This window comes from Cherax quadricarinatus, chromosome 44 (assembly GCF_038502225.1).
Source record: "Cherax quadricarinatus isolate ZL_2023a chromosome 44, ASM3850222v1, whole genome shotgun sequence".
NCBI lineage: Eukaryota > Metazoa > Arthropoda > Malacostraca > Decapoda > Parastacidae > Cherax > Cherax quadricarinatus.
Window position 1 is genome coordinate 9,834,662 of NC_091335.1, and position 15,077 is coordinate 9,849,738.

At 40.3% G+C, this 15,077-nt stretch overlaps 1 protein-coding gene across 2 annotated transcripts in view; it reads left to right on the plus strand.

Annotated features, from left to right (window-relative positions):
• The window catches only part of LOC128697558 (transient-receptor-potential-like protein), a 622,300-nt gene that overhangs the window by 540,676 nt on the left and 66,547 nt on the right, over window positions 1-15,077 (plus strand). For both annotated transcript variants that reach the window (XM_053789343.2, XM_053789342.2), the window contains one exon: window positions 4,905-5,115. In XM_053789343.2, coding sequence (XP_053645318.1) covers window positions 4,905-5,115 — 211 coding nt within the window. The remainder of the gene's footprint in view (window positions 1-4,904; window positions 5,116-15,077) is intronic.

Consider the following 15,077-nt stretch of genomic DNA (forward strand, 5'->3'; position numbering starts at 1 on the left):
GGAGAAATCCTGAAGGCCAAAAAGAGGAAGGGCAAAAGGGAGGGGTGAGGAGGAGGAGGAGGAAAAAGGAAAATGGGGAGGATGGGATAGGGGAGGAGAGAATGGGGGGTAATTAGGTTTGGTCTGAGGAAGAAGACCGACAGGGCTAATTCCTCAGACCAAGAGCCTCTTCACCACGCCAAGGAGCCCCCCTTAAAGAGGATTTTTAAGCTAAATAAAATAGTCTTTAAATGTAAGTTTGTGTAACAAAAAATATAAAAATATGCCCTGACACTGAATGCCATAAAAATGAAAAAAAAAAAAAATTTAGAGTGCGTGTCTCTTGCGTGATGCAGGAATTTAAAATAGAACTTTTTTTTTTACACGGCCGAAGACACTTTCAGAGAGTGAATACACACGTACGAGCGCGCATACACACACACACTGGAGAGTGATGTAGTGGAGGAAGGATCTATACGTAGCTTTAAGAAGAGGGACGATAAAACCCTTGCCTAACACACTTGAGTGTCCTTAGTTCAGTCTTCAGCCGGGTAAAAACATCGGACATGTTTCTGTACTCCTGCTGTCCCTGTTTATCTAGCAGTAAGTAGGTACCTGGGTGTTAGTCGACTGTTGTGGGTCGCATCCTGGGGGACAAGACCGAAAGACCACAATGGAAATAGGACAGATAGTCCACGATGACGCTCTGATTTTCTTGGGTTATCCTGAGTGGCTAGCCCTCACCCGGGTTAAAAATGCGAACAAAATCTTATCTTAAAGGCAAACCCACAGCACTGACTAGAGTAGACATGAAGCAAGGATGAGGTGGCCACTAACTCGCCCTCACGTTGCTGGGGGATCAACACACTCTCAAACTCTTGCATTTTTTATGCTCGCATTTGGAAGGTCTGAAAGCACGTCACACTGACTCGTTTCAGTTGTAACACGAGTGTTTTGACGACATATGAGAGCAAGTCACACTGACTCGCTTCAGTTGTAACACGAGTGTTTTGACGACATATGAGAGCAAGTCACACTGACTCGCTTCAGTTGACACGACACATATGAGAGCAAGTCACACTGACTCGCTTCACGAGTGTTTTGACGACATAATACACTGACTCGCTTCAGTTGTAATAGGAGTGTTCTGACGAGGCAAGAGAGCACGTCACACTAGACTACGTCACACAGATTTATAATAACCTAATATTTGTTCTCTGTTTCACTGCAAGGGTTAGGATCACTTTAGTCAATTACCCAAACACAGGTCACCTTAGTCACTTAATCAGGGGTCACCTTAGCCACTTAATCAGGGGTCACCTTAATCAATTAAACACATGTCACTTTAGTCAATCAATTACTCAAGAAACGAGAACACAGACACCTGTTGAAAATGGTGCCAGATTCAGCCAAGGCGTTCACCTACTTTAAAAGAATTCTAATATATTCAGCTATGGATCAGAGAAAGAGAGGAATGAAGAAAGAAAGGAGGAGAGTAAAGGGGAAAGAAGAGAGGAAGAAAAAAAAACGTGGAGAATGAAACTGAAAAGCAAGGAAGCAGAGTCATGAAGAAAAAAAATAATAAGAGGAAATTGTGTTTGTTGTCGTTTAAAGAGTCTCGCCTGGTAGTTGCCAGGTATGGCAGAGTTGACATCGATACTTCCCTGGAATTTACAATGTGTAGATCCAGAGTGCAGACTCGCCTCCCTGATGGAACATACTGGACCGTCCCTTCTGACGTACTGCATCACGTGTGGGAGGAGGGCCAGGAAATGTGAGGGGTGAGGAAATGTGGGGTGTAGGTGGGGTTAGGAAATGTGGGGTGGGGGTAGGAAATGTAGGGTGTACGTGGGGTCAGGTAATATGTATTTAGTGTAAGGGGTCAGGAACTACGTATTTTGGGTAGGGGTCAAGAAATGTTTGCATACGTAGTCTTTCATGATTATAATGACTATTAATGCTTATTATAGATAATGTGATTATAAACCTTACAATTATACAAAATATTTATTATAATTATATACTGAACAATCTTCACGATAACATATAATTCTAGAAAATCCTCCATTATAGAAAATGCTTATGATTATAGATAATACTTATAACAAGAGATAATCCTTATGACTGTAGATAACTCCTATGACTAGAGAAACTTCTTATAATTGTGGATAATATTAGATGTATAGCCAGAGAAACTAATCAACGAACAAATGTACTGACAAACATTATTATTATTATTATTATATTAAAAAAAGAGCAGAACCCTTACAGGTCATCCAGTTAAGCAACTGAGACAGAGAAAGCAGGAGAGAATGAAATATAGTCAGGGAGAGTAAAGGGAAAGGGGGCAGGGTAGGGAGTAAGAGAGGGGGAGGGGAAAAGTGAGGGGAAACGGTTGGGGAAAAGGGAGAGTGATAATCGGGGAGGAGGGTGGAATACAGAAGAATGTATAGTTTTTCCCCTCAGAGACGTCATTAAGATGCTGTCAGTGTGTGTGTGTGTGTGAGAGAGAGAGAGAGAGAGAGAGAGAGAGAGAGAGAGAGAGAGAGAGAGAGAGAGAGAGAGAGAGAGAGAGAGAGAGAGAGAGAGAGAGAGAGAGAGAGAGAGAATGAGAGCTCATTATTCTATTGTGTCTTCTGGTTTCCCGTAATTAGCAGTGGATCGGTGGCGTCAGGTCGATCGTGGGTTCCCCTGAGCTTCGTCTCTGGTCCTGATAACTCACTTTCTTGGTCTCAGACTCCCGCTGGTAATCACGCTAGCATCCCTCTCTTCTTCATCTCGTGGACTCACTCCTGTCAGTCGAAGGAACTGTTATTATTTTTCCTTTTTGCTTATCCATCTGTAGCTTACCTGTAGAGCGCTCGATTCACAACACAGTTGACCTGGGTTCGATTTCTGGGCAGGAGAGGTGTGCTGGAAAGAACCCTTATATACTTATATAAGTACTTAGATGTTAGTCACCTGTTGTGGGTCACATCATCAACTGAGCGACTCATCTCCTTTCTCCTTTTCATTTAGTGTTAAATAGGTACCTAGATGTTAGTCGACTGTTTAGTCACTCCTGCGAGGGACGAGGTGTGTGGGCAAGTCTCTTTACACCTGTTGTCTCCTTTTTCACCTAGCATTAAAGAAGTACCTTAATATTAGTCGACTACTGTGGGTCATTTTCGAGGGTTTGCTGCTTAAACAAGACTGGTCTTAGAAATGAGAGTCGAGGCTGGATAAGAGCACTTAGTCTGCATCTTCAACTATACATAAAATAATCAATATTTTCTCAAATTTCGTCAGATTACCGAGGAGAATCTGTTGACCCATCTTTCAACCTTTCTCCAGTGTACTGCCAAAACAGCTCGAAAAATATTCCTCCACACTTAAGTTCTCCCGAACACTCACCAGAACTGAACAACTTTTTCTACCATGTGAATGCCACCCTTCAGGAAGGGCAGGTCATACAAACAGTCCATCACCAATACTAAATTTGCAAAAAAAAATGCATCGTTCTCATGCAAGTCATGAAAAAAATATACAGTGAAAATATGAAAGAAAACCGGAGCGCTTTCATGTGCTTACACACACATCTTCAGAGGAATAGTATGTGTAAGCGCTCAGGTTTTATTTCCGGTTTTCACTGTGGTATTTTTTCACACTTGCAATCACGTGTTTTTTTTGTGATTTCTTCCTCATGTAAGTCGTAAATATTCATCAGGCGGAGGGGACCTGACGGAAGGTAAAAATGTAGATTATACTCTTGTGCCAAAGAGGAAATTCAGAGTTGACTTAATATATTAGTTTCAATTACGGGAACTTCGGTGCAGCTGTTCACAATGAACCTCTTTCTCCCTCAGGATGAACTAGTAACTTATGCATCAGGATGAACTAGTAACTTGTGCATCAGGATGAACTAGTAACCTGTGCATCAGGATAAACTAGTAACCTGTGCATCAGGATAAACTAGTAACCTGTGCATCAGGATGAACTAGTAACTTATGCATCAGGATGAACTAGTAACTTATGCATCAGGATGAACTAGTAACTTATGCATCAGGATGAACTAGTAACTTGTGCATCAGGATGAACTAGTAACCTGTGCATCAGGATAAACTAGTAACCTGTGCATCAGGATAAACTAGTAACCTGTGCATCAGGATGAACTAGTAACCTGTGCATCAAGATGAACTAGTAACCTGTGCATCAGGATAAACTAGTAACCTGTGCATCAGGATGAACTAGTAACCTGTGCATCAGGATAAACTAGTAACCTGTGCATCAGGATGAACTAGTAACCTGTGCATCAAGATGAACTAGTAACCTGTGCATCAAGATGAACTAGTAACCTGTGCATCAGGATAAACTAGTAACCTGTGCATCAGGATGAACTAGTAACCTGTGCATCAGGATAAACTAGTAACCTGTGCATCAGGATGAACTATTAACCTGTGCATCAAGATGAACTAGTAACCTGTGCATCAGGATAAACTAGTAACCTGTGCATCAGGATAAACTAGTAACCTGTGCATCAGGATGAACTAGCAACCTGTGCATCAGGATGAACTAGCAACCTGTGCATCAGGATGAACTAGCAACCTGTGCATCAGGATGAACTAGTAACCTGTGCATCAGAATGAACTAGCAACCTGTGTATCAGAATGAACTAGCAACCTGTGTATCAGAATGAACTAGCAACCTGTGCATCAGGATGAACTAGTAACCTGTGCATCAGGATGAACTAGTAACCTATGCATCAGGATGAACTAGCAACCTGTGCATCAGGATGAACTAGTAACCTATGCATCAGGATGAACTAGCAACCTGTGCATCAGGATGAACTAGCAACCTGTGCATCTCTCACACTGACCTTATTCTCTTCCAGATCAGACCATAAAACCTGACTATCTTTTCGCACCAAACCGTCTCTTCTCCCACAGGATGGTCACATGATGGACCCGAAGGAGCGGGTGTTCCTGGAGGCGGCGGAACGGGGGGATAAGCACACTATGATGCGCTGCCTCTCCCCTCCTTCCGCCGTCAACGTCAACTGCACCGACATCCTCGGACGCTCCGCCATCCAGATCGCCGTCGACAACGAGAATGTAGAGATCGTGGAGCTCCTGCTGCTACAAGAGAACGTCAAAATCGGTTAGTTCTCAGTGTAGCCATGACTCATTCTATCTCTATTATCATTGTATTTCATTATAGCGACGACACTGTCCCTACGTTAAGAGGCACATAAGTTCCTCCGTCTTCTAATAACATGTTCGTTTTTCCACTATAATCTACCTTGTCCATAATTATTATCGCATTTGCTTTGTTTCGTAAGGTGAAGTCCAGGATCCTTTTTTAATTCATGGTATAACTTAACAAAACTTTGAGAACAATTGTGTTGTAGACGTCTGACAGCTCAGACCTCTACAACAATTGTCATCATTGTATTGTAGACGTCTGACAGCTCAGACCTCTACAACAATTGTCATCATTGTATTGTAGACGTCTGAGAGCTCAGACCTCTACAACAATTTTCACCAAAGATTTGTTAAGTTATACCATTAATTAAGGAAAGATCCTGGACTTCACCTTACAAAACAGACAAAGCAAATGCGATAGTAATTATGGACAAGGTAGATTATAATGGAAAAATGAGCGTGTTAGTAGAAGACGGGGGAACTTAGGTGCCTCTTAACCTGTTGACATTAAAAAAGTTGTCATTGATTTCTCAACTGAAGTTGTTTTTTTTTTTAAACACGACAGCAAAATGCAATTTGTCGTCCATGATAACTGTGACCTGAGCCCTCACTCTTCCTCCTCCCCCGACACGCGCGCCTCCTGCTTAACTCCTTCCTCTTCCGGGGCCTCCAAGGAAGAGGCGGGTCGCTGTTCCAGAGTGAGTCCTGCTCCATGGTTGTCTCCTAGCTCGCTCCTTGTGCCCGTGTCCGTGTGTGTGTGTGTGTGAACGTCTGCTGCTCCTGCTAGTCTGGTTCATGTATAGTCCTGATCACCAATACTAGCAGCATGTACGCCACACCTCTGGCTCCTGACATATCTTCACTTTCTCCATTCGCATCAAACTTGACTCTCAAAAATCTGGAGCTGTATGACCCGAAAGGGTTTAGCTTTTTCCATGAAAAATATCACACACACACACACACACACACACACACACACACACACACACACACACACACACACACACACACACACATATATATATATATATATATATATATATATATATATATATATATATATATATATATATATATATATATATATATATATATATTTATATATATGTCGTGCCAAATAGGCAGAACTTGCGATCTTGGCTTAAATAGCAATGCTCATCTTGCCATATAGAACAAGCGAAAATTTGTGTATGCAATAATTTCGCCAAAATCATTCTGAACCCAACAAAAAAAAATATTTCACTGTCTTTATTAGTAATAAATTATTGTAAACAAATCTAAAATATATTTAGTTGGGTTAGGCTAAAAATAAATTGTTCTTGTTATAATAAGGTTAGGTAAATTTTTTAAGATTCTTTTGCAGCAAAATTAAAAATTTTTTACATTAAGATTAATGAAAAAAATATATCTTTAAAAGTATAAGAGAAAATTTTAGAAATGACTTAATTTTAAATGAGTTCTTGCTAACTGACCAGTTTTACATATTCGGCACGACATATACACACAGCAGAACCTCTGTATTCGGATGAACCTTACTCGTAAAAATACAGTATCCGGAAAAAATCGAAAAGAGTATATTACATTTGGAACGACGGATGCTTTTTGAGCTCCTGTGATTCAGTTATTTTTTTTATATAACTTTGTGTTATTTTTATTTTATTGTTGAAAATAAGTAACTATGGCCCCGAATAAGAATAGTGAAGGAAAAAAACAAAGGAAAACTGTAAGAACCACCAGTGAACTAAAAATAAGAAGCTTATTGCAACACAAAAATGGAATACGTCTTGTTCACTTTGCCAAGAAATACGGCATGTCAACATCTACCGTATTTTCTATTATCAAAAATAAAGGCGCATTATAAAGTACGTATGTGGCAACAGGAGTTAAAATTCTTGCAGGTTTATGTATAATTTCTTGTACACGTTATTTTACAAGTTTAATTAACCAATGTTCTGGCTTAAAAATGATTTGTCAAGAGTAAGTTTCGGGGTCTGGAACGAATTAATTCAAATTACATTATTTCCTATAAAAAAAATTGATCCAGTATTCAGAAAATTCAATATTCAGTACACACGCAGAAAACAATTAATTCCGAATACAGAGTTTCTTCTGTATGATAAAAACTGGGGAAGAACTGCGCAAGGGCTTTAAGAAAAAACAATAGATCCGGACATAATGCCCTTGCTGTGTGACCCATAAGGGTTTGGCGCTGGTTTTCGATAATAATAATAATAATAACAAAAACAATAACATTATTAACTGATTGATGATGATGATGATGATGATAATAATAATAATAATAATAATAATAATAATAATAATAATAATAATAATAATAATAATAATAAAAATCTGCCTCTACCCATGTCTCCTCCAACACAAAGCAGAAACAGGAGAGTCTTTAAAATGAATGGAAATTGCACCGCATGACCCTTCCATACGGATTTAGCGATTTGCTGCGACTATAATAATAGAGGCGAAGTGGCCGGGGGGGGGATAAAGGGTAGCGCTCCCAGGTGACCTCAGCAAAGGTCACAAGGTCAACATGACCACACCCAACTGGAGCAATTACCAAGTAATTAGCAGAGTGTGTCGGACTTCCATGACACAGCATCCTCGCTGCTTCCAAATATAACAATCACTGGATTTGTTAATGTCGGCTAAAGGACTCTTGATCCAAGGCACTTGAGTTACCTCCTCCTCCCCCTCCTTTTGTCAAGCGGTAACTGTGTAATGACCCCTTTATGGGGGGGGGGATGTGATGGATGCCTTGATGCTGGTAAACTGCTCCTGATCTCGAGAAATTTGGGCAACACTTCCCTGACTTAGATCAAACCTGATCGCCACCCCTTTCTCCAAACACTTTTTCTTGGCAATAATAATAATAATAATAATAATAAGAAGAAGAAGAAGAAGAAGAAGAAGAAGAAGAAGAAGAAGAAGAAGAAGAAGAAGAAGAAGAAGAAGAAGAAGAAGAAGAAGAAGAAGAAGAAGAAGATAGCATATAATAATAATAATAATAATAATAATAATAATAATAATAATAATAATAATAATAATAATGTGTAATCCCCTAGGTTGCGTGCCTAGAGGTGGACACTAACACTGTTAATTCCTAATTGGTAAACTAAGCAGTAGGCTGGAATAAACTGCAAAGCAAATTATATAAATTAATATGTAAAAATTTGGCCTGGATAATCTGAATTATATGATGAATGACGTCATGATAGTGCACAGGTCAGTAAGTGGTTATCAGAGGCACTTGTAGACACACATCTGACGTACTCACTCATATGTGGCTGCAGGGGTCGATTCATAGGTCCTGGCTCCGCCTCTTCGCTAGTTGCTACTAGGTCCATTCTCTCTCTGTGCCAAGAGCCATATCGTACCTCAGCCTAAAGCTACGTATGGATCCTGCCTCCACTACTTCACTCTACAGACTGTGTGTGTGTGTGTGTGTGTGTGTGTGTGTGTGTGTGTGTGCGTTTTACTAGTTATGACTGCTGGCGACAACTTGCAACCTCTCCATGAAGAAGAAAATAAAGAGTTTATCTGGATTATTAACCCGGAGAGTTAGTAATCCTGGAAGAACCTAACAGAGCCATGTCATCAGACTGTCTGGGTTATTTCCACAGAGGTTCTTTAATCCTCTCCCCCAGGATGCGACCCCACATCTGACAGCTAACATCCAGGTACCTACTTATTGCTAGGTAAACAGGGAAGGGAGAAGCAGCAGGTGTAAGGATATATGACAAACAATTCCATTCGTCCGCGGGTCGAACCCCGGGCCTTCAGTGTGTGTTAAGGCCGCTACCAACTGAACCCCGAGCACCCACTTGGAGTGTCCGGGATTCGATATCTGGTACGGGTGAAAGCAAAGGGCATGTTTCCTCACACGTGCTGTCCCTGTTCACCTAGCAGCAAGTAGGTACCTGGGTGTTAGCCGACAGATATGGGTGGCATCCTGGGGGGAGGGGGGGGTAGTATACCTCTGAAAGGGCTGGGTTTTGAAATAAACTGAGGAAAAATAACAGTTCTTAGCCTATAAAACTGATGTGTAAAAAATCATTTGCTTGATCTTGCATCAGTTTGAGCAGCAGCGCCTTGATTACCAAGTTGATATCTTGCTTATCAAGTTAATACCTTGATTACCAAGTTGATACCTTGCTTATCAAGTTAATACCTTGATTACCAAGTTGATACCTTGCTTATCAAGTTAATACCTTGATTACCAAGTTGATACCTTGCTTACCAAGTTAATACCTTGATTACCAAGTTGATACCTTGCTTATCAAGTTAATACCTTGATTACCAAGTTGATACCTTGGTTATCAAGTTAATACCTTGATTACCAAGTTGATACCTTCCTTATCAAGTTAATACCTTGATTACCAAGTTGATACCATGCTTACCAAGTTGACACCTTGCTTACCAAGTTAATACTTTGCTAACCAAGTTGACAACTTGCTTACCAAGCTGATACCTTGCTTACCAAGCTGATACCTTGCTTACCAAGTTGACACCTTGCTTACCAAGTTGACACCTTGCTTACCAAGTTGTTATTTTGCTTACCAAGTTGACACCTTGCTTACCAAGTTGACACCTTGCTTACCAAGTTGACACCTTGCTTACCAAGTTGACACCTTGCTTACCAAGTTAATACTTTGCTAACCAAGTTGACAACTTGCTTACCAAGTTGACACCTTGCTTACCAAGTTGATACCTTGCTTACCAAGTTGACACCTTGCTTACCAAGTTGATACCTTGCTTACCAAGTTGACACCTTGCTTACCATGTTGACACCTTGCTTACTAAGTTGATACCTTGCTTACCAAGTTGATACCTTGCTTACCAAGTTGATACCTTGCTTACCAAGTTGATACCCTGCTTACCAAGTTGATATTTTGCTTACCAAGTTAATACCTTTCTTACCAAGTTGATACCTTGCTTACCAAGTTAATACCTTGCTTACCAAGTTGATACCTTGTTTACCGAGTTAATACCTTGCTTACAAAGTTAATACCTTGCTTACCAAGTTAATACCTTGCTTACAAGTTAATACCTTGCTTAACAAGTTAATACCTTGCTTACCAAGTTGACACCTTGCTTAAAAAGTTAATACCTTGCTTACCAAGTTGACACCTTGCTTACCAAGTTAATACCTTGCTTACCAAGTTAATACCTTGCTTACCAAGTTGATACCTTGCTTACCAAGTTAATACCTTGCTTACCAAGTTAATACCTTGCTTACCAAGTTGATACCTTGCTTACCAAGTTAATACCTTGCTTACCAAGTTGATACCTTGCTTACCAAGTTGATACCTTGTTTACCAAGTTAATACCTTGCTTACCAAGTTAATACCTTGCGCTTACCAAGTTGACACCTTGCTTCCCAAGTTGATACCTTGCTTACCGAGTTAATACCTTGCTTATAAAGTTAATACCTTGCTTACCAATTTGATACCTTGCTTACTAAGTTAATACCTTGCATACCAAGTTGATACCTTGCTTACCAAGTTGATACCTTGCTTACCAAATTGATACCTTGCTTACCAAGTTAATACCTTGCTTACCAAGTTAATACCTTGCTTACCAAGTTGACACCTTGCTTACCAAGTTGATACCTTGCTTACCAAGTTGATACCTTGCTTACCAAGTTAATACCTTGCTTACCAAGTTGATACCTTGCTAAAGACTCTCAGCTACATTGGCCACCTTACCACCTCCAGGACTCAAGTCCTGGAAGGGCGAGGCTGTTGCAGTGCAGAGGGTTATCTGAACTGTGATGTATTTGCGCTTCTGGCAAGACAGCGACTGAATGAGTGATGGTGAATGTGTTTCATTTTTTTTTATTTGGTCACACTGCCTTATCATGTTAAAAAAACGGAACTTAAGTTTAACATCAGTGGAGGTCGAGGATAAAATGCAGTTCTTGACAAAGTAATTCTGAACATTATGTTGGCATGATAGAATAACGCCGAGCATCCCTGAACATGTTGACATGATACAAGAACATTGAGGAGCCTGAACATGATGTTGACATGATACAAGAACAATGAGCAGCCCTGAACATGATGTTGGTATGATGCAAGAACACTGAGTAGCCCTGAACATGTTGACATGATACAAGAACACTGAGGAGCCTGAACATGATGTTGACATGATACAAGAACACTGAGTAGCCCTGAACATGATGTTGACATGATACAAGAACAATGAGCAGTCCTGAACATAATGTTGACATGAGACAAGAACAATGAGCAGCCCTGGACATGACGTTGACATGATACAAGAACACTGAGCAGCCCTGAACATGATGTTGACATGATACAAGAACAATGAGCAGCCCTGAACATATGTTGACATGATACAAGAACAATGAGCAGCCCTGAACATGATGTTGACATGATACAAGAACACTGAGTAGCTTGAACATGATGTTGACATGATACAAGAACAATGAGCAGCCCTGAACATAATGTTGACATGATACAAGAACATGAGCAGCCCTGGACATGATGTTGACATGAAACAAGAACACTGAGCAGCCCTGAACATATGTTGACATGATACAAGAATAATGAGCAGCCCTAAACATGATGTTGACATGATACAAGAACACTGAGTAACCCTGAACCTGATGTTGACATGACAGGATAAAATTCACTACTAGCATGTCTGTCAATGACAAGAATATTAAAGAGTTTAATACAATCGAACACGATACCACTAACACCTTCAACACGAGTCCTGGAATGCAAGCTACAAAGTGGCTCCCTTTCATTGTCGGAATATTTTTGTGTGTTACAGTAAGACTCCATCAATAGTACACAAGGTGCTGCTGGAAGTTTGTTGTGTAGCATGTGTTCTATCCTCACATGTACGTGCTGTTAGAAAACCCATTTTCTCCTTGAATCTCAGTGAATCAGGTTGAGATTTGATATATGATATCCAGCTTAGTTTAGAAGAAATAATGCTGGAATCGACGTCATGGCTGGCACGCTTTGAGGCATTTATCCTGGGACACACTGTTATACTGCCTGCATTCAGTTATAGATTACAAGCTTTATTAAATAAATATTATGAGATATTCTCTGAAATGAGCGATGGTTGAGATAATTAGCTGTATTACTACAGACTAACTGATGTAGTTTGCTTACAAGCACCTCTGGCAGTTCGGCAGACACACTGATGGTCAGACTAAATGTGCTTAAGTGTCCACTTATTAAGGAATATAGATAGTATAATAACCTATGTGATATGTTAAAATATATTATTAATGAAAGTAAGATAAATATATTAAGTAAATTTCCTAAATTTGCTTGTAACAGATAAGTGAATTGTAGATATAAATGCAGATGTACTCCTGTAAATCCTTTCGGAGCCTAGTTTCTAGGCTTTTGTGTATCCACACACTTGTGCTACCGTTCACTGGATGGACATGAGGTGCACAATAAATTGGCCACTTTGGTGGCAAAATCTGAATCTAATCTTTGGATGATGAGGCTTCTGACCGAGTCTGTTTAGCGGAAACCTCAACTCACATTCCAATTCGTTGAATTCTGGTTAATCTAAACAACAGATAATGTATTTTTTGATTCTAGGATAGGTTAATCAAAATGGACCTATATTTAAGTCTAGTAAACATTTAACTATATAACAAACAGGCAGCTTACGTCTAGCAGCGCCGGAGCACATCATAGTCTATTAGTGTTGGCATTCCTATGCTCGCTGTTGCATCATGGGTTTGCATATTGGCATGGACTTGGAACTGTGATAACAATCGCACGCCTTAACCATGAAACTCGATGGTACACAGTTTTGATGTAGCAAGTATGTAGTAATATTTTGTATTACTCTGCCTATCAATATATACACCCATTCTCCCATAGTTTACGAAGAATAAAAAGGTACAATACAGTGACTGGAACAATGCACAAATATTTTTTACTACCACTACTACTACTTCCACTACCAACCTTACCATTACCATTATATCTGTCTTCCTCTTTTGGTCCAGTCGCTGTCCCCCTCGCTTATACTCCCTCACTCCTTTATGTTAGTGTGACTTGTAAATAGTCCAAGATACGTGTGGCCCCGTGGTCTGGTGGCTAAAGCTCTCGTTCCACACGGCGAGGTTCCGGGTTCGATTCCCAGGGAGGGTAGAAACATTAGGCGCGTTTCCGTATACCGGTTGTCTCTGCTCCCCATCAGTAAAATGGGTACCTGGGAGTTAGTCGACTGGCGTGAGTCACATCCTGGGACAAAACTGACCTAATTTGCCCTAAATGCTCTGCATAACAAGGGGCTTTCTATATAGTAGTATGTCACTGATGTCAACTATGGTCTGTATACCTTATACATGACTTAGAGAAATAAAGCTATTATTATATTATTATAAAGTTAGACCGAAAAGTCGTCGTAATCTTTTCTCTCCTATGAGCGGGTTGTGTGCTCGATAGTTTACATATTGCAAAATTTACACATGGCAGATAGTAACAGCTATTACACTGTCACCACTCGCTAATGACACTGTTTTGCCAATCCCGTACACAAATAACCAGTACATAGGAGAAAGAAGCTTAATGACGATGTTTCGGTCCGATTTGGACTATGACTAGCCCCAAGAAGGGTTGAAAAATTAGACACGTGCAAAATCTGGGTATCTTTATTGTAGACGTTTCGCCATCCAGTGGGTTTATCAATACAAATTCAAGGACATAATTGGAAGACACGGTATTGCATACCGTTCGTGTACTACCTGCCAGACACTGCAACATCATGGAATCTTGGTTCAGAGGACATCTACATAACCTTCTTCACAGCTGCTGCTGCTGCTACTACTACTACTACTACTACTACTACTACTACTACTACTACTACTACTACTACTACTACCACCACCACCACCACCACCACCACTAACCCGTGCCTCGGGAATGACCTACTTTCAATGGGGAATCCCGCCTACCAGTGACTATGCCCTCGTTTGCTACCAGTCCGTTTTCACCTGTTGTCAGTATATAAGCGCCAGCCTTCTTGCCTGTGTTCCAGAATCTTCACGACTACGGTGCTCTTCACACCAACTCCAAGGCTGAAGAACTGATTACCTCATCTTTTGTATATAGTTCTTCTATCTTCCAATTATGTCCTTGAATTTGTATTGATAAAGCCACTGGATTGCGAAACATCTATAACAAAGATACCCAGATGTTGCACATGTGTCTAATTTTTTAACTTATCTGTATTGTATATCGTTCATGTACAATAAGGGTTATTTGTGTATTGTACCAGTGACGGTATTGTGCCTTTTTCTTCTTTAACACTCCAGTAATTAGTAGCCGTGTAGTTTGAGAGTGATGCTGGATGTGTGTCGTCAAGCACAGTGCTGTTGTAGTTTCCTGCCTCACCATGGCAGGAAGCGTGTCCCACTTGTCTCTTGGAGATCCCTGTGTAAGTGATGTCACGTTAAATCAGGAATTACATCACTTATATTTTATACTGTGACTACTATTTCTCATTCAGTCTGTAAATACATTTGTACAAGATGTCTATTCGGTAAAGAGAGGTGCATTCTACACTTCTTGTTCTACCAATCTCCCAGACTGGCTTAAAAACCGTGATTTAAAACCCTGAGATAGATTGCCTTTAAAACCCGGAGATAGACTGCCCACAACAGACACTATTTTGAAAGAACGGGGAAGCACGTCTCGCATCTTTTTTAATTCACCGTAGTGCTTTCTCGTGTTGCTTTCACCTGATCCCTTAGATTTCAGAACAGTCTATCGTGCGGTATAGACTCTTATGATTATTTCTTTCTTGCGGGCCAGTATGTAGTCTATGCATAAACTCTTTAACCTGTTTCTGCTACCCTGTCCCAGAACTCCAGTAGGTTTATGAGATAGGTTTAACTATCTC